The sequence below is a fragment of the Vanellus vanellus genome, assembly GCF_965231255.1.
Source record: "Vanellus vanellus genome assembly, chromosome: 1".
Classification (NCBI taxonomy): domain Eukaryota; kingdom Metazoa; phylum Chordata; class Aves; order Charadriiformes; family Charadriidae; genus Vanellus; species Vanellus vanellus.
The window spans coordinates 222,631,208-222,652,046 of NC_138905.1; the positions used below are offsets into that span (position 1 = coordinate 222,631,208).

Genomic DNA, 20,839 nt, shown 5'->3' on the forward strand with positions numbered 1-20,839 from the left:
GGCATCCCCATGGTTGGCTTGTCCATGGTTCACCAGTGTGGCAAGCATGCTTCCCCTCTCGTTCACATCTTCATGGCCAACATCTACCTGCTGGTCCTCCCCATGCTGAACCCATCACCTACAGCATAAAAACTAAACATATCTGCAAGGGCATCCTCAGGGTCCTCTCGCCTGGGTGTCCCTGTATGAGGCAGGGACAGGTCACAGCTGTGGGATGAGACCTGGGGTGACGTGCCTGTGCCATGTGCCAAGTCAATATCTCAAATGCACACATTTTCCCATTGAGCATCTTCTGGGTGAAAATGTTTCCTGTGTTAACAATACCCTGTGATTCATTAGGGGCTCTGCTGACTGAGTCCATGTGCAAGGATGGCTGACAACGTCTGCTCAAATGAACACAAAGGCCAGATAGGGATCATGGGGGCAGTGACAAGGTGGTGAAAACCAGCCAGGCTCATTCTTCTGCATCTACTGCTCCTAAGACCATCAGAGGTGAATGGTTCAGCCATTGTTCCTGTTTGGAAACTAGAGCAATTCATCAGAAGAAATTGTCTCTGGGACACTATGCAAATGCCTGGATTATTGCCTAAATGGATATAGGATTTTTGTGGGGTACATGCAGGTGAACTTGAGATTTGAGCAAAAGAATTATAGGACTGTACAGGGTTTATCACAGATTGTTTAGAGGATGGGCTGACAGCAAGAATTATTGGGAATTGTTAAGGAATTATTAAAGGAATGTGTGTGTTTGTGAGTGTGTGCAATTCACCAGCAAAATTCTGGCCAAAGCAGGGAGCAAAGAGGGGAGAGGGGTCTGGGGTCTGGATCGGAGGGACCGGGGGTCTGGGAGATGGGTAGAGGAGAGACTGAGGGCTGGCAGCAGCTTCTAGAGACCCACAGTACTGAGGTCCCTGAGCGGCTGTCCGTACAGACAAGCCTGAGCAATTCATGCTGTCAGTGTGGATCTACCCCGGTCCACCATGTTGGGGCATCCTGAACACAGGCAACAAACAGGGACTGAAAATCCCAGCCTGGAACATCCCTGAGCCAGCCGTCAGGCTTGAGTTGGGCAGTGTTTTGACAGTGAGCTCAGATGAAAAGTAAAAACAAACAAACAAAAAGTGACATTTGAGGCAATAAAAACATGTCTCGGGAGGGCAGCCAGGCAGCCAGCGGACATCGGGACGAGACGGACGTGGTGTTGGGAAAATGGGGGCTCCTTTTGTACACTGACTCCTTTGGAAATGTCAAGATATTCAGGGAAATGCCAGTGCAGTGGAGATGTCAAAGAAAGGTTTGCCAAGGGCGAGGGGAAGACAAAAGGGCGGCGAGCACGTCCGCAGCAGTGTGGGTGGGTCTCCCGGGGGCTGGCACTGCTGGTGCACCCTGGGCATCCTCCTGCAGTGGTGCTGTGCGGCCAGAAGTGTGCCAAGCTGGGGCAGGTTTGTAAAAAGCTGTCTCTGAAGGTGATTTTCTGGGCTGTGGAAGGAGAGGGTCAGTGAATCTGGCTGTGTTGGAGGTTGTGCTTTGGTTTGTGCAGCTTTCTAAAAGAATGGGATGATCACTGGAGAACTTGCAAGACAAGGAGGGCCCCGGAGATGCTGGGAGGGCTGGAGCCCCTCTGCTGGGAGGACAGGCTGGGACAGTTGAGGGGGTCAGCCTGGAGAAGAGAAGGCTCTGCGGAGACCTCAGAGCCCCTTCCAGTGCCTAAAGGAGCTCCATGAGAGCTGGAGAGGGACTCTTGATCAGGGAAGGGAGCAATGGGACGAGGGGGAACAGTTTGACACTGAACGAGGGGAGATTGAGATGAGATCAGAGGAAGAAATTGTTGCCTGTGAGAGAGATGAGCCCCTGGCGCAGGTTGCCCAGAGACGCTGTGGCTGCCCCATCCCTGGAGGTGTTCAAGGCCAGGTTGGACAGGGCTTGGAGCAACCTGGTCTAGTGCCTCCCCATGGCAGGGGGTTTGGAAGTAGATGATCTTTAAGGTCCCTTCCAACCCAAACTATTCTATGATTCTAAGAAATTCTAAAGGTTGAGTATTTTCAGCAATTTCTCCCAGATCTGATTGGTTTTCATCCCAGAAATGGTGGGTTTAGTTCAAGTGGAATCTGCTCACACAGGTTGTCCAGGAAAACGTGAACAGGCTGAGGAATGTTGTGCCCGAACAGATGTGATGCAAAGGAGAGGGCAGCTGGTCTGCAAAAGGCTGCTTTGACCCAGATGGTTGGATGAGCAATGTTTTGGGGATGTTGCTGGAGCTGAGAATGAGACCAGCAGCTTGGAGGGGATGATACGCAGAGTCCTGGGCGGGCTGTGTCCCACAGGGGTCAGCAGGAGCGAAGCCACGGTGGCAGCCAAGACTGTGGCATGCCAGAGCAGGAGGGGATGGAGAGCCCGAAGTGGGCAGCTGCAACTACAGAGGGAGAATTTGGTAGCAAGGTAAAGAGAAGCTGTTTGGTCTCAGCTCTGTCCCAAAATACCTTTCACTCTCCTGTGATATTTGACTTTTGTCCAGGGCTTATGGCTTTACCCAAACAAGAGCTCTATAGGCATGTGCAGGAATATTAAATTTCCCATGGTGTCCATGGTAATTATTTCAAGGAAAGATGCAGTGCCACTGAACAGAACTACAACTTTTTAAAGATCTTTATTCTGTAGGGTGTTCATTTGTTTGGTTTTTTTTTTTTGGTTGGTTGGTTGTTTTTTGCAGTTGAAAGCCCTAAACTTCAGCAAAGTGGACTTGGTAAAACTGAGATACCGATATCTCTTAAGGAAAACATCTAGAAGAATATATTTCAGGAAGTTATGCAGTTCATTAAAGATGCAATAAAAGGAGCATTTTTTTTTTCAAACCCCATCAGTAGAATGAATAAGCAAGAAGGGCACTAAAAATCATCATGCATAAATCACCACCTTTGCAGTGATCCCTAGCATGAGGGAAAAACATGAGCTATTGAGCTTGGTCAAACCAGATTACTGGTTTGCAGAAAGAAATAGCGAGAGCATATAAAGCAAAAACAGAAAGGAGGGGGAAGGCAAAAAGCAATTTGCATTTAGTTAGACACATAGATTAATGTAAGAATTGCTTTGTTATTCAAATGCTAGGGAAGCATATTGAATGATGAATGATATGAACACGCATGACATTTATTATTTTTTTAAATTACAAATTATTTTTCCCTGAAATAGTCTGACATCAGCAGCAAATTAAGAAATCGAGGGAAACGGGGCAAAATTGTTAAAAAGTTAAGAAAACAGATGGCTTTAAATTACAAGGGCAGTGTAAGGGCAGGGTGAGGCTCCCCGTAGAGTACTCAGAGAGCAGGCAAGAGCACAGAATCACAGAATCACAGAATTATCAGAGTTGGAAGGGACCTCTAGAGATCATCTAGTCCAACTCCCCTGCTAAAGCAGGATTGCCTAGAGCACATTACTCAGGACTGCATCCAGGCGGGTCTTGAAAATCTCCAGGGAAGGGGACTCCCCCCCCTCCCTGGGCAGCCCGTGCCAGTGCTCTGTCACCCTCACCGTAAAGAACTGTTTCCGTGTATTTGAACGGAACTTCCTGTGTTCTAACTTGTGCCCATTGCCCCTCGTCCTGTTACTTGGAACCATTGAAAAGAGCCTGGCTCCATCCTCCTTCAACCCACCCTTTAGATACTTGTAAGCATTAATAAGGTCTCCCCTCAGCCTTCTCTTCTCCAGGCTAAAGAGTCCCAGCTCTCTCAGCCTTTCCTCATAAGGGAGAAGCTCCAATCCCTCAATCATCTTAGTTGCCCTTGGCTGGACTCGCTCCAGCAGTTCCCTGTCCCTCTTGAACTGGGGAGCCCAAAACTGGACACAGTATTCCAGTTGTGGCCTCACCAGTGCAGAGTAGAGGGGGAGAATGACCTCCCTCGACCTACTGGCCAAAGCAGTCCAAAGGTTGTTAGCAGATATCTTTGAGAATGATGAATGAGAAAGAAAACCAGACTGCAAGAAGGTAACCCTAGGGTCTGACTTCAGAAAGGTGCAAAAGGGTAGAGAAGTGGTAGGGAATTAGAAACCGGTCGGATTAACATTTATTTCCTGAAAAAATACTGAAACAGACAAACCAAATATTTATGGAGCATGCATGGCATATAAAGGAAATAAGTAGCAGTGACCATGAATTTCTTAGGAACAAATTGTGACAAAGCAACCTAATTTTTCCTTTAGACGGAGTAACATGCCTTGCTGACAGGGAAAAAACAGAAAATTAAATCTCCCTTGACTGTAATTATGCTTTGGACACATTTCACATAACGTATTCAGAAACAAGAAAGGGAAAAATGATCTAAACGAAACTACCACAAAGTGAAGGCAAAACTCATTGGAAAGAAGCCTTTTTCAGAGAAAAGTTATCAATTATTCATTGTCAAAGATGAAGCAAACAGGAATTTGAAGGAAGCTGTCTTATTTCTGCAGTTATTCACTTTTTTCATTAACGAGCTTTTAAGAAAATAGAGGTTTCTTTGGGTCTGAATGTAGTCGTTGTCATGTCATTTGGGTCATCTTTCTTAAAAGATCTGGCCTTTAATTAGTGTATTCCATATGAATGTACCAGACTGACATCTTCTTTATTATTCTGCCTATTTAAAATTTTTGGTGTAATTCCAGCATCCTTCTGGTGGTAAGAGAGGGAGACTGCTTATTAATTCGTCAGTGAGAACAAGGCAGAAAGACTGAAAGTACAACGGGGAGAATGTTGAAATTCAGAACTGTCCTGACACGCTGGATGTGAAACTAGAAATGCAATTCACACCGTTGGGCTGGTAGGAATGGGAGGATTTATGTCAGTAAACATTGGTATCAAACAGGTTAGTCTGGCAGTAATATTAATCTATAGGGGGGGTTATATTATTTTTTCAAAATAGAAATAGGGTAGGCAGAACCTTTACAAGAAAGCTCTGGGAAGTACCAGAGATGACAAGGCAAACATTAGTCTACAATGTCACAGTTTGCTAAAATAAACAAAAAAATAAAGCCCGAAGTGAAGACTATGTCAGAAAGTATGAGTGTTGTACCCAGGGCACGTGGAGTAACCTTCCCGTTCTTCTCTTCACCAACCCCACAGGTGGGGGCACCTTCTGTAAAGGAATACAAAGACCCGTTAGCAAAAGGAGAGCAACAAAGTGATTAAAAATCCACAGAATATGAAGTATGAGGACTCCTTTCATGCATGAGATTTTTTTGACATATGAAGGTGTCATCCAGGAATGTTAGAACAGATTTACTAAGTACCTTTCTGGGTTGGTTTGGGTAAGCTGTTGTATTTTAGGGTGGCAGATGGATGACAAGATGTCTTGAGCTACTTCTCACGTTTCCATCAAAAATTTCACATTAGAGGTATATTTTCTACCACTGTCCTATGCACCTCATTTGTTGTATGCGTATTTTGATATTCCTTATCTACATATAGGATAGCATCTTCTGCCTGGTGATACGTTGATCTTCTCTAAGCAGTGATATGGGGGGTTGAACTCCTTGGTATTAATTCAGTAATAATAAATACTTGTGTCTTGGTAGAGATCCGCCATCCCTCTTGGCCTTCCTGTATTTTCGTCAGCAAACGGCATAGGCAGATTGGATTTCTCAGCTATTAAACATAAAGGTGTAGTTGTTTGTTTTTCTTGAACACCCCGGATTTAAGACAGACTTTGTGCCCCGTGAGTCACTCACCCAGGCTGACTTTGAGCAGAAACGTTATTACAGTAATATTGTGTGTTATTACTGGATGCACGGAGAGTCTCCTGTCAGAAACCCCCGCGCAGACAAGGTTTTCCCTCCTGACCCCCCCTCTGTGTGAAGCCATGAGGACCCCTAAAAGCACAAACGATAAAGCAGAGGGGGTAGTAGCTAGGTGCGATCAGAGGCTGTTATTTACATCAGTGCCTTTTATAGAAAGAAGGCTCTTCTGCAAGCTTCATCTTCCAACTACATCCTTTGGGCTAATGAAAGAAATTATCTCTCTTCTGAAACAAAATGCAGGGTCAGCCAGCTAACATCTGATAAAACCACATTTTTCAGAAAAATGCGTCACTAACGATTGTTGTTTGCTGGAGGTAAAAATGGCCCAGCATTAAAGGGATTAGCTTTTCAAAAAAATATACACGAGCATTTTCTAATACTGAATACATTGCTCCCAACAGCAAAACTGTGTCCTTCTGATGAATGAAGATTAAATAATTACTGTGTGGAAGCCATCCTTTTCTAATGGGTGAGTCACCTTGATCTGATGACTGTCAGTGTCAGGGGCACTGCAGAGGTCAGCAATAAATGTCATTGGGGCCCCATAAGGCTTTATTTCCTAGAATTTGGGATAAATACGAGATAAGTTGGATAATAAAATCCCACATCATGCTGACCACTTGGACACAGATCATCCTTCAGCTGGATATGTCATTGCACCCGGAATGAGGGCAAAACCAGCAGTTATGCATTTAATTTAAAAGTGGTCAAAAGCAGGTTTTCTATACCCAAGGAAGTGCTTCAGAAAACTCACCCCACTATCTTAGACATGATCTTGCTATGCGATATCTATTCTATTTTCTTGTCAGATCAGTTTGCTTCAGCACTGCCCATTTCTTGACAGATATAACACGTAGCGGGGAAACTTCTCCCTTGGTTCTGTCAGCTAGCACCAGCAGCCCCCGCTCTGGCTGTCACAGCAAATTACACCAAGCACTCAAGTTGTTGAATATGGACCAAACCTTTGTATCCCGTATGCAAAACAGCTGGCATTCATTGCTCTAGGAGAAGCAATACGCTCTGTGACTGCCCGGTTCAGTTTGGGTCACAGCACAACCTTGGAGGGTATGAATTCCAGCCCAGCAAAAGTGAAGGTCTTGATTTCCAAAATGGGAATGTGGTTAAAAAGAAAAACCTGGGAACAATGTGAATGTGCCCTGTTTTCGAGATTTTTTTTTTTTTTTTGCCCTTGTGCCAGGTGCCACCTGGGCTTTTTCTGGAGGTTTCCCTAGTCCTGGACACTGAGAGTCCAACTCTGCTGTGCTCTGCTTCCCGGCTTCTGATTTTTAGAGTGGCTCTTCCCCTGGGATACACCGGGGAGCTATTTATCCAGTCACAGCTGAATGCACCTTGGGCAGATTGTGAAAGTCACCAGTTTGAATAAACAGGATGAAAACAGGAACAAACACATTCATGGTGCATAGATCCACCGACGTCTATTAACTGTGCTTGGGATCAAAGAGGCAGCTTGTGAGGTTTCTGCATCACAGTGCGGCAGGTGCTGTACTCTCATTTTCCCGTCCATAAATTATGCTAGAAATAACAATCAGAGCACAAAATGGGAAAAATGGGTTTGGGGAAAAACTCACTTGTTCAGGACCAAATGCCACAAGCCTCTAAAAGGTGTCCGTCTAGTTGTGTATAATCACCTTCCTTATCCAGGGGAGAGTCAGGCACTGCCAGGAGCTTGGTGCAAGCTCTGCATCTTAGGATGGGACAAACAATCCCTCAGCAACACTTGTTTCTCCCCCATAACTATAAAGGAGGCAGCTAGCCCCATGCCAGAAGAGTGATGCAGTTGATGCTGTGTTTTTCATAGAGAGATATCACCTATGCTAAAAGAATGCATATAAGATGCTAATATCCTTCCTGCCTTCGTGAGATAACAGTTTAAGGTGAAAAAGTTCCTAAGTATAATAGCTACCCAAAAGAGCGACTCTGGACTGAGACATCCAGGTCACAAACTGCCCCATCTCTGCCCAAGAAATGGCAGCAGCAGGCACAGACCTACCTGGCGTCTCACCTGCTCAATGTGCTTCACATGCTCAAAGGGACATCCAGCAGAGGCCCCGCTCTGACCAGCGGCAGCCTCAAAGCCACCTTGTCTACCTCTGCTCCTTCAGCTTGAGGATGTGTCTGTCACTGTGTCTGCATGTCCATGCCGCCTGGAAAGCACCTCAGCTCAGCCAAAATCCCGGGTCTCTGGGGAGCCGAGCTGCTGTCCGGGCACTAATGCCTCTGTGAATCTCCGCTAGACCTCCTCCAGCTGTAGCTTAGGCACCCAGGGCACTTAGTTCAGCCTGGAGAAGAGAAGGCTCCGTGGAGACCTCAGAGCAGCCTTCCAGTATCTGAAGGGCGCCTACAAGAAAGCTGGAGAGGGACTTTTTACAGGGGCATGTAGTGATAGGACGAGGCGTAATGGCTTCAAACTGGAAGAGGGGAGATTTAGAATAGATATTAGGAAGAAATTCTTGACTGTGAGGGTGGTGAGACACTGGCACAGGGTTCCCAGGGAAGTTGTGGAGGTCCCATCCCTGGAGGTGTTCAAGGCCAGGTTGGACAGGGCTTGGAGCAACCTGGGCTGGTGAGAGGTGTCCCTGCCCAGGGCAGGGGGGTTGGAACTCGATGATTTTCAAGTTCTCTTCCAACCCAATCCATTCTATGATTCGATGATTCTCGGTCACCACATATAGGTTTCTGTAATCTGCAGGTGTACCTACACCCAGTGACAGGGAGCCAGATGGGGCTCAGCATCTGACCTGCCCCCAGCCTCCTGCTGCGTGCCAGCACCGAGGGCAGCCTGGGGAAACAAAGGGACGGTCTGCACAGCTGCTCACAGCTCCCTGCGGTGCCACGGATGTTGCACAAGCGTGTGCGCAGGGCATCAGCAACACGGGACATGTGCCTGCGGGGAGCGGGGTCTGCAGGTGTGTTTACAGCACTGTCGCGGCTGTCACTGCAGCTTAGCACGAGGATGGCTGAACAGCTTTCCAGCCAGCATCTGGCATTTTGTGACAGCACAGCACTCGCGGTAGGCAGAGTGTCTCCCGAGAAGCTGGGAGCACTCAAGCAGTCAGCTCTGGTGAGCTGGGTCTTGTGGAGGCTGGACTCGCCATGGCACCCAAGCTGTCTAATTTCCTCCGTCTGTGCTGTGCAGAAGTTGCTTTCAGGCAGAAAGACGCATGAACCAAGGATGAGAGGGCTCAGGGGAGTGGGAATCTGATTTTTTCATAAGGTTCATAAGTCATATGGTTCACTCATTCCTCTGCACGAGGGACAAGATTGTTTTTCATGCAAAGCATCACGCGAAACCCAAATGCTTCTCTTGTTCCCATCGCCATCACTCCCGAACTCCAGCAGCCACATTAATTTCACTCTGTATTTATACCCACGTTGCGGAGATCGGCACAATAGCTCGCTACCTTCTCTGCAGAGTTCAAAAGTGACCCCACTGGGGAGGCATTTCGCTAGGTGAGTTTGCTTTCCACCCATTTCCAGCATAATGAAAGAGTCCCAGGCGAATGTCAAAAAGGAGTTTTCTTCAGAAATCACATAAGCAGGTGCACGTTCTGCATTGGTGATATTTAACCACTGGAAAAAGAGAGTGGAAGCATTAGGAACGTGCTGAATTCTCCAGCTTTTGAGTTTTTTAGAATTTGAATAACTTTTTGAAAGATGCTTTGGAGAAAAACAAGCTGCTGGGTTCAATATAGTGTACGTTAATGGACAGAGAGAGCATATGGGGCAATGAGCAGTATAGAAAGGTTTCTGGCATACACAAAATGTAGTTCCCGCCTGTTTCACTATATGATTGTAAGCCAATGTCCACTGCAAAACAGTCTTTAAAGTGTCTTTGCGTGGGGGCCCAGGACTTACATGTGGCTTTTAACAACAAAGGGAATGATCAAGGAAATATTTCAGGGATGGTATGCTAAGGGTACATTAACAGTACTTTCAGAAGTAGCATTTTAAGCATTCTCAGCAATTTCTCCCAGATCTGATTGGTTTTCATCCCAGAAATGGTGGGTTTAGTACAGGTGGAAGCTGCATGCACAGGTTGTCCAGGAAAATGTGAACAGGCTGAAGAGCCTCGTGCCCAAACCAGGACTGGAGACCAGCAGCATGGAGGGGACGGTGTAGGTGAAACAGCTTATCCTCTCAACATGCTGGAACAGAAAACAGTGAGCTTGTAGCACTCTTGCTCTGACCCATAGCTCACTTTCTGTGGTCCTGTGTAGCCTTCAATAAACTCCGTTGCCCACCGCAGGGAGTCAGTGACGCCTGTGGGTGCCGGTCAACTGCTGAACGGGTCTCAGGTGCCACCGAGCTGTGACCACTGCTGTCGGACTGTTGAAACATGGGTCAGGCTGGATCCTGCACTCTGCTCTGGTGTTTGACCTCTGTGTGGCTTATTCATCCCCTTTGTACCCCTTCTCTTTGATTCGCCCCCACCCCTGTGCCCCCCAAGCCCCTTTCCCACCTTTGACCCTTCTCCTGAAGGTTCCTTTGTCAGCTTTGCATAGTCCCACAGGACCCTCAGACATCCCGAATCCTCACCTCCATCATTTCCCACTTCTTGTCAACTACAAAGGCAGGATGACCTTCTCCAAAGCTGAGCGTGGAGTTTCCTAATGGCCTGTCAACTAATGGCTGAAGAGTTTTGGCCTCCGCTATTGCCTCCACTATCTATCAGGTTTGTTCCTCCACGTGTTTTGTGTCTTTTCCTGTTGCTTACTCTTCCCTTTGAGCTGCAAAGGTCTGACAACCTCAGTGAAGCAGACGGTCTCACCTTCCACATACCCTTGCAGGGACTAGAAGGGTTTGGGGAAGAGGCAACAAAAACAACCAAAGGCCTAAAATAACTTCTGTGCAAGGAAGAGCTGGGAGGACCAGGAGTCTCCAGTCTGGAAGAAGGATGACTGAAAGGGTGGAGAAGGTCTCTGTAAAATCTTGAGTGACTTGAAGAGAACATTCAGGTGTAATTGCTCCCTGTCTCTTTTAATACAAGAACTAAGGTGCATTAAATAAAATAGCAGGTGGCAAATTTAAAACCAATTACAGGAGATGTTTTTCACTCAACAGGATTAAGCTTTGGAACATTTTGTCAGAGTGAACTGCAAGCGCTTAAAGTCTGCAGGGGTTCAACCGAGCAGTAAGACAGGAAAAAAAAAAAATCCATTAAGGAATATCCAACACAAAACACTGCTCTTGGTTCAGGAAGTGCCAGAGCCTCAGATCGATAGACATTAGCAGAGAAATGATCCCCCTGTGCTTGCCATGCGCTTATGCTTTTCCTGAACACTGCCCAGGTCCCAGCATCATCTGGCTGGACCTTCACACTCTCCCCAACAAGCACAGAGCTCCCTCAGGGGCTGTTCACCTCCCCGAGGAGCAGTAGACCATTCTGCAACCACACCACCTCCCATCTCAAAACGAGGACAGAGAGAGAAGCTGCCTGGACCCCAGAGTGGGGTCCAGCCCCATGGAGCATCACTGAGCATGTGCTAAGGAGACAGGACATTGGTCCATGGCATTTGGAAGGTGGGAGACCTTCGCTGTCATCTCACCATGGACAACCATGGTGGAACAACCTCCATCCCACTGTGCCCTCCCACCTTGCAGGGAGGAGCTTTGCACCAGGAGCTGCTGATATTGGTGATCCCAGTGCCAGAAAGGCACTCAGACCCTGTAAAGTATCATTTAAAATGCTATTTATTAGTGCTAACACTGTAAAGAAAGAGAGGACAGCAAGATAATCTTATGTCCTTTCCAATGCTGGGAACCCCAAGTTGTGCAGGGTGGAATGAGTCTCTGGTTGGCATCAGCATGGCACACAGACCTCATCCAGGAAAGGGTTACCACATTTCAGTCATTTGAGCTATTATAAGAAAATCTGTTCCCATAACCAGAGCTTCTGCAAAGAGACCTTGACACAGGAGGAAGAAAGGACAAGCAAGGTGGTAGGGTAGAGGAACTTCTTTCCTTTGAGGGTGGCAGAGCACTGGCACAGGCTGCCCAGAGAGGGGGGCGGGTATCCCACTCTGGAGACATTCCAAACCCGTTTGCACACCATCCTGTACAATTTGCTGTAGGTGACCCTGCTCTGTCAGGGAGGTTGGACGAGATGATCTCCAGAGGTCCTTCCAACCTCTGTCATTCTGTTTTTCTGTGACTGTGGGGCCACAGAAGACAACGCTGCATTTCCTATCCATCCCACTCTAAATCATAGAATAATATAATAACAGAATTATAGAATGGTTTAGGTTGGAAAGGACCTTGAAGATCATCGAGTTCCAACCCCCCCGCCATAGGCAGGGACACCTCCCACTAGACCAGGTTGCCCAAGACCACGTCCAGCCTGACCTTGAACACCTCCTGGGATGGGGCCTCAACAACCTCTCTGGGCAACTTGTTCCAGTGCCTCACCACCCTCACAGGGAAAAACTTCTTCCTAATGTTCAAGCTGAACCTGCCCTCTTCCACTTTAAAGCCATTCCCCCTCGTCCTATCGCTACATGCCCCAGTAAAAAGTCCCTCCCCAGCTCTCCTGTAGGCCCCCTTTAGGGACTAGAAGGCCGCAATAAGGTCTCCCTTCTCCTCTCCAGGCTGAACAGCCCCAACTCTTTCAGCCTCTCCTCATAGGAGAGGTGCTCCAGCCCTCGCATCATCCTTGTGGCTCTCCTCTGGACACGCTCCAGCAGGTCCATGTCCTACTTCAGTTGGGGACTCCAGAGCTGGATGCAGTACTCTGGGTGGGGTCTCACAAGAGTGGAGTAGAGGGGCAGAATCCCCTCCTTTGACCTGCTGGCCACACTTCTTTGGATACAGCCCAGGATACGGTTGGCCTTCTGGGCTGCGATTGCGCATTGCTGGCTCATGTTGAGCTTCTCGTCAATCAGCACCCCCAGGTCCTTCTCCTCAGGGCTGCTCTCCAGCCATTCCCTGCCCAGCCTGTATTTGTGCTTGGGATTGACCCGACCCAGATGTAAGAACTTGCACTTGGCCTTGTTGAACTGCATGAGGTTGGCTTGGGCCCACCTCTCCAGCCTGTCCACGTCCCTCTGGATGCAATCCCTCCCCTCCAGCATGTCTACCTTGCCAAAGAGCTTGGTATCATCGGCAAACTTGCTGAGGGTGCACTCAACCCCACTGTCCATGTTGCCGACCAAGATGTTGAGCAGTACAGGCCCCAGTACTGACCCCTGAGGAACGCCAGTCATCACTGCTCTCCACTTGGACATTGAGCCGTTGACGGTAATTCTTTGAGTGCGACCATCCAGCCAGTTCTTTATCCACCGAGTGGTCCATTTGTCAAATCCATGTCTCCTCAATTTCGAGACCAGGATATCTTGTGGGACAGTGTCAAACGCTTTGCACAAATCCAAGTAGATGACATCAGTTGGTCTTCCCTTGTCCACTGAACACTGACCCTGTCCACTCTAACACTTAGTGAATGCACTGGAGGAAGAACCTTTGTAATAAGAAACAAAAAAAGCAGGACCTATGTGCAAGCTTGTGACAGCCTGTGATATGACCAGCTAGGATCTGGATTACATTTCACAGCGCATTTTGCAGACACTTTGCCCATTATCTGTTCCGGCAGAGTTAGGACCAGGTGCTGGGTCGCTGTACGTGTGAACACAGGGTGATTGCTGTCCTTGGAGGGTCCAACCGCCACCATGTAAAACCAGTGTGGGCATGGGCTTCTTTCAAATGAGCAATGGACAGATGCTGCAGAGTGGGTAATACACAAAATGGGGGAAACAGATTGAGGGGGGATTGCATTACTGTTACCCACACCACAGCCTAGATAGAAGAGAGGACACGTAACACATTTGTGTGCAGCAGTACCACCAACACAGCTGGCTTGCAGGTGATCATATCCGTTAAATACACCAGTTTCATCTGGCCACAACATATGGATGAACTTTAAATTCCATGAAAATCCAAGAGCTGGTGGGTCTACTCATAGCTCTGCCCACCCCAGGCTTCAGGTCCCGACCCTCGGCAGGGTCCTGACCATCACCCAGCAGCCTGCAGCCCTCCTTCCGTGCATGCACAGGCCAAGCCAGGGCTCAAGAGACTTATTTAGACCCAACGCTGCCTGTAGTGCGACACAGAGAAGGAACTTTCTCTGATGTGTGTCTGTACAGCTCCTTGCACAGAGGGGATGGGATCCCCAGTGCTTGTGAACTGAAGGCATATTTGACTCAGGTTCCCCACTGTTTCTGTCTGTTCCCCCGAGTCCCTTTATTCAATGTCCCTGGGGGTTTCTGAGACCTCATGAGCATCTGTTTGTGGGCTGGGTGACTCTGGCTCAGGCATTCTCACTGTAGTCAAAACTGAGCCTCAGCAGCAGCAGAATTTGATGTTTCTCAAATGAAAAGGCAGGAGTGTTGCCATGAGGTTTCATACCTCAGATGGCACTTGCAGAGCCTGACCTTGATACTTAGAGGTTTTGCTGTACGGTGCTCAAGGGCAAAGCAAGGAAATAGTGTTTAATCCCTTCTCTTTGTTCTAATTAATATGTTAATTCATGTGGGGTTTTTTCCTGGTTACAGGAGAGTTAGAAAATATTAGATCAAGAAAGGATCACTGTGGTGATTTGTTCTGACATCCTGCATCACACTTCCAGAAGAATTTCATAACCAATTTACTCATCAAGCCCATCGTATGGGCTTCAGGCAAAGCACACATCCCAGAAGAATTTCTGTTCTTAGCTTTATGGTTCCAACCGATGAAGAATTTGTCATCTGCCCTTTTTTATTTTCAGATTTGCAAACTAGCAGTGCCTCATTTCATTCAATTTCTGTGTAACTTCAGTTTCCAGTCACTGGGTCACGATGTGCTTGTGGGTTATATTGAAGAGTCATTCTTGTCAACCACGCACCGACTGGTGGACAATTTCTAGATCAATTCAGCTTTTCTTTTGCCAATCACGTAGTCTAATAAGTCATTCAGTGAGAGACTTTCTTCCCCAGAGAATAAGAAAAGAAATAATCTCTCCTATGATATGGACTAGATGATCATTGTAGGTACCTTCCAACTGAAATAGTCTATTCAATTCTATATCACTCCACAACCTTTGATCTTATATATTGTCAGCACTCCTCCTGATGTTTCTGGACCTCCGTTTCCCCAGAAAGATCTCTCATTTGTAGCAGTGATGGTTGTCATGCAGGCATTCCAGGGTTTCCATTCAGGAGAGATTAAGCAGCAAGCATCGCGCCTCTGGTTGCCTCTCCCACACACAAGCACCAGCTGCTTTGTCCGGGCTATTCCACGTGCCATACACAGAGGACTCGGCATTGCCACTAGATTTATTCCTGCAGACCTCTTTCTCTGAAAGCTTGCTCTCTCTGCTGAAACCTCAGGTGAAACTTGCATTGCATTTGTATTTTAATTTTTTTCAAGACATTATTTGTTTCTTATTTATTGGATGAACAATTACAGGTTTTGTTGGATAACAAGTCATATTTACTGTGAAAAAAATTAAAACATCCTCAGTACTGTAATCCACCTCCCAAGACAACATCTGGAGGACAATAGGGGCTAGAAAAGTCTAACTTACTGCTGAATGGACACATGAATTAATCATGATTTATGACTTTAAACCAGTAGTTTTTTTTTTTTTAATTGCTCTCGGGAGCTTCTAATGTATTGAGGTAGCTGATTAATTTCAAAACTCCTTGATACTTTTGTCTAGATTTTTCTCTCATTAATGAATATTTTATCCATAGTCACCAATGAAATGGGAAAAATAATCAGCAACACATTCATTAACCACTGCTATAAACCTGGGTAATTTATGACATTTGTATCACCTGCATATATAATTATGCATATGTCTGTTTTCTGGTTTATGGGCAGCACACTTATTTTTTTTTTATTTCAATGTAGATGTTCCCTGGTCCGTCATGTGGTTGTCCAACAGCTCCAACTCCTCCTGTTATATGTTCATCCTGGACAGGTGTCCCGGGGCTGGAGGCTGCCCACCTCTGACTCTCCATCCCTTTTACTTCCATTTATATTGCATCCCTCACAGGGTACTTCACCATCCTCTTTGTCATCAGGAGCAATCAAAGCCTCCACAAGCTGGTGTCCGTGCTGGCCATCACTGATTTGGGTTTGTCTCTGTCTACACCACTAACTGTGATGAGTGTTTTCTGGGTCAACGACAGGGAATTCAGTTTTGATGCCTGTTTTGCTCAGCTTTATTTTGTTCATTCCTTCTCTTTCACGGAGTCCTCAGTGCCTCTGGCCGTGGCCTTTGATTATTATGTGGCCATCGGCTAACTGCTGAAATACTCCTCCATCCTCACCAGTGCCAGGATAGCCAAGATTGGGCTGGCTGCTCTGTGCAGATGCCACTTATGAGTGCCACCATCACTCTTGTTGCAGAAAAGGCTGCCCCTCTGCCAGTCCCATGTGCTCTACCATGCCTACTGCCTTCACCAGGACCTGATCAAGCTGGTATGTGCAGACATCATGTCCAATAGCACATATGGGTTAGCTGTAGTCATCCTCATACTGGTTCATTGTTTTCTCATATATTATGACCTGTAAGACAATTGCGAGCATCAAATCCCAGAGAGAGCATCTCAAGGCTTTGAAGAACTGCCTGTCCCATATCCTGGCAGTCCTGATCCTGGACATCCCTGTGGTTGGCTTGTCCATGGTTCACCGTTTTGGCAAACATGCTTCCCATCTTGTACACATAGAATCATGGGATGGTTTAGGTTGGAAAGGATCTTGAAGATCATCGAGTTCCAACCCCCCCGCCATAGGCAGGGACACCTCCCACTAGACCAGGTTGCCCAAGACCACGTCCAGCCTGGCCTTGAACACCTCCTGGGATGGGGCCTCAACAACCTCTCTGGGCAACCTGTTCCAGTGCCTCACCACCCTCGCAGGGAAAAACTTCTTCCTAATGTTCAAGCTGAACCTGCCCTCTTCCACTTTAAAGCCATTCCCCCTCGTCCTATCGCTACATGCCCCAGTAAAAAGTCCCTCCCCAGCTCTCCTGTAGGCCCCCTTTAGGGACTAGAAGGCCGCAATAAGGTCTCCCTGGAGCCTTCTCCTCTCCAGGCTGAACAGCCCCAACTCTTTCAGCCTCTCCTCATAGGAGAGGTGCTCCAGCCCTTGCATCGTCCTTGTGGCTCTCCTCTGGACACGCTCCAGCGGGTCCATGTCCTTCTTCAGTTGGGGACTCCAGAGCTGGATGCAGTACTCCGGGTGGGGTCTCACGAGAGTGGAGTAGAGGGGCAGAATCACCTCCTTTGACCTGCTGGCCACACTTCTTCGGATGCAGCCCAGGGTACGGTTGGCCTTCTGGGCTGCGATTGCACACTGCTGACTCATGTTGAGCTTCTCGTCGATCAGCACCCCCAGGTCCTTCTCCTCAGGGCTGCTCTCCAGCTATTCCCTGCCCAGCCTGTATTTGTGCTTGGGATTGACCCGACCCAGATGTAAGAACTTGCACTTGGCCTTGTTGAACTGCATGAGGTTGGCTTGGGCCCACCTCTCCAGCCTGTCCACGTCCCTCTGGATGCCATCCCTCCCCTCCAGCATGTCTACCTTGCCAAAGAGCTTGGTATCATCGGCAAACTTGCTGAGGGTGCACTCAACCCCACTGTCCATGTCACTGACAAAGATGTTGAACAGTACAGGCCCCAGTACTGACCCCTGAGGAATGCCAGTCATCACTGCTCTCCACTTGGACATCAAGCTGTTGACCGCAATTCTTTGAGTGCGACCGTCCAGGCAGTTCTTTATCCACCGAGTGGTCCATTTGTCGAATCCTTTTCTCTTCAATTTAGAGACCAGGATATTGTGTGGGACATTGTCAAACACTTTGCACAAATCCAAGTAGATGACATCAGTTGGTCTTCCCTTGTCCACTGCCACTGCAACCCCTTCGTAGAAGGCCACCAAATTTTTCAGGCATGACTTGCCCTTGGTGAAACCATGCTGGCTGTCACCAATCACCTCCTTGTTTTCTATTTGCCTCAACAGAGTTTCCAGGAGGATCTGCTCCATGATCTCGCCAGGCACAAAGGTGAGACTGACTGGCCTGTAGTTGGTGGATTGAGAGTTGGCTGCGGCACAGAACTCAGAGGGTTGTGATCAGCGGCACAGAGTCTAGTTGGAGGCCTGTAACCAGTGTTGTCTCCCAGGGGTCAATACTTGGTCCAATTTTGTTTAATATAGAATCATAGAATCATAGAGTTAGTGAGGTTGGAAGGGACCTTTAAGATCATTAAGTCCAACCATTAACCTACCCTGATAAAAACACCACCACTTCTAAACCATGTCCCTAAGCACCTCATCTACCCTTTTCTTAAACACCTCCAGGGATGGCGAATCTACCACCTCTCTGGGCAGCCTATTCCAATGTTTAATAACCCTTTCAGTGAAAAAATGTTTCCTAACATCCAATCTAAACCTTCCCTGACATAACTTGAACCCGTTTCCTCTTGTCCTATCACTTGTCACAAGGGAGAAGAGGTCAGCTCCCATCTCTCTAAAACCTCCCTTCAGGTAGTTGTAGAGGGTGATAAGGTCTCCCCTCAGCCTCCTCTTCTCCAGGCTAAACAACCCCAGATCCCTCAGTCGTTCCTCATAAGGTTTGTCCTCCAGACCCTTCACTAGCTTTGTAGCCCTTCTCTGGACACACTCCAACACCTCAATGTCCTTCTTGTAGTGAGGGGCCCAAAACTGAACACAGTACTCAAGGTGAGGCCTCACCAGTGCCGAGTACAGGGGGATGATTACTTCCCTAGTCCGGCTCACCACACTATTCCTGATGCAGGCCAGGATGGTGTTGGCCTTCTTGGCTGCCTGGGCACACTGCTGGCTCATACTCAGCCGGCTGTCCACCAACACCCCCAGGTCCTTTTCTGCCAGGCAGCTTTCGAGCCACTCCGCCCCCAGTCTGTAGCGCTGCATGGGGTTGTTGTGACCCAAGTGCAGGACCCGACACTTGGCCTTGTTGAACCTCATACCATTGGCCTCGGCTCATCGGTCCAGCCTGTCCAGATCCCTCTGCAGAGCCAATCTACCCTTAAGCAGATCAACATGCCCGCCTAGTTTAGTGTCATCTGCGAACTTACTGAGGGTGCATTCGATCCCCTCATCCAGATCATTGATAAAGATATTAAAGAGAACTGGCCCCAGCACCGATCCCTGGGGGACACCACTTGTGACCAGACACCAACTGAATTTAACTCCATTCACCACCACTCTCTGGGCACAGCCATCCAGACAGTTTTTTACCCAGCCAAGACTACACCCGTCCAGGCCATGAGCAGCCAGTTTCTCCAGGGGAATGCTATGGGGAACGGTGTCAAAAGCCTTGCAAAAATCCAGGTAGATAACATCCACAGCTTTTCCCTCGTCCACTAAGTGGGTCACCTTGTCATAGAAGGAGATCAGGTTTGTCAGGCATGACCTGCCTTTCACAAACCCATGCTGACTGGGCCTGATCACCCTGTTCTCTTGCATGTGCCGTGTGATTATATTCATTAATGACCTGGATGAGGAGACAGAGTGTATCCTCAGCAAGTTCGCTGATGATACCAAACTGGGTGGGGTGGCTGACACCCCAGACGGCCATGCTGCCATCCAGCGTGACCTGGACAGGCTGGAGAGCTGGGCAGAGAAGAACCTAATGAGGTTCAACAAAACCAAGTGCAAGGTCCTGCACCTGGGGAGGAAGAATGCAAAGCACCAGTATAGGTTAGGGGGGACCTGCTGGGAAGTAGCTCGGAGGAGAAGGATCTGGGGGTTGTGGTAGACAGTAAATTATCCATGACCCAGCAATGTGCCCTTGTTGCCAAAAAGGCCAATGGAATCCTGGGCTGCATAGGGAAGAGTGTGGCCAGTCGGTCAAGGGAGGTCATTCTCCCCCTCTACTCTGCACTGGTGAGGCCACAACTGGAATACTGTGTCCAGTTTTGGGCTCCCCAGTTCAAGAGGGACAGGGAACTGCTGGAGCAAGTCCAGCGAAGGGCAACTAAGATGGTTAAGGGCTTGGAGCATCTCCCTTATGAGGAAAGGCTGAGAGAGCTGGGACTCTTTACCCTGGAGAAGAGAAGGCTGAGGGGAGACCTTATGATGGCATACAAGTATCGAAAGCGTGGGTTGAAGGAGGATGGAGCCAGGCTCTTTTCAATGGTTCCAAGTAACAGGACGAGGGGCAATGGGCACAAGTTAGAACATAGGAAGTTCCATTCAAATACACGGAAAAACTTCTTTACGGTGAGGGTGACAGAGCACTGGCACAGGCTGCCCAGGGAGGGGGGGGAGTCCCCTTCTCTGGAAATTTTCAAGACCCGCCTGCATGCAGTCCTGAGTAATGTGCTCTAGGCAATCAGCTTTAGCAGGGGAGTTGGACTAGATGATCTCTAGAGGTCCCTTCCAACTCTGAAAACTCCATGATTCCGTGATTCTGTGATTCCCTGGGTCATCCTTTTTTCCCTTTTTGAAAATAGGGGTTATGTTTCCCCTTTTCCAGTCAGCAGGAACCTTGCTAGATAGCCACTTCTCAAATATATCTAGTGGCTTAGTGACCTCATCTGCTAGATCCCTCAGGACCCACAGATGTATCTCATTGGGTCCCATGGACTTCTGCACCTTCAGCTTCCTGAGGTGGTCTCGTACTTGATCTTCACCTACACTGGGCTGTTCTCCATTTTCCCAGTCCTCATCTTTGCACTCTGCGTCATGGCCATCCTCCTGGCCATCATCTAACTGCTGCTTCCCCCTGTGCTGAACCCCATCATCTACAGCATAAAAAAGAAACAGATCTATAGGGGCATCCACAGAGTTTTCATGCCAAGGAAGAGCTTCTCCCCGTGGCACCACAGTACATAAAGTACTTCTGCTAACTGCTCACCATAAACTAGTGGGATGAACTCATTATGCTGTGTATGCCATTGTCACTAATTGAGTGTATACTTTCAGGTGAAGATAGAAGCAATTAATATTCATATTAATTTAAATCATCATCCATGCTCTTTTATTCTGTGATTTAACACATAATTTACTCTGTGAAGTGTGTTGTATTTCC

The 20,839-nt window shown here is 47.9% G+C and overlaps 1 protein-coding gene across 1 annotated transcript; it reads left to right on the forward strand.

Annotated features, from left to right (window-relative positions):
* Nucleotides 1–13,467: 13,467 nt before the first annotated feature.
* Nucleotides 13,468–20,520, forward strand: LOC309684994 (olfactory receptor 51Q1-like; the record flags this gene model as incomplete). Its single annotated transcript, XM_082498268.1, is given in 6 exon segments — nt 13,468–13,507; nt 15,815–16,062; nt 16,066–16,143; nt 16,147–16,305; nt 16,307–16,460; nt 20,471–20,520. Coding segments are annotated over 6 exon segments (729 nt in total).
* Nucleotides 20,521–20,839: the final 319 nt, after the last annotated feature.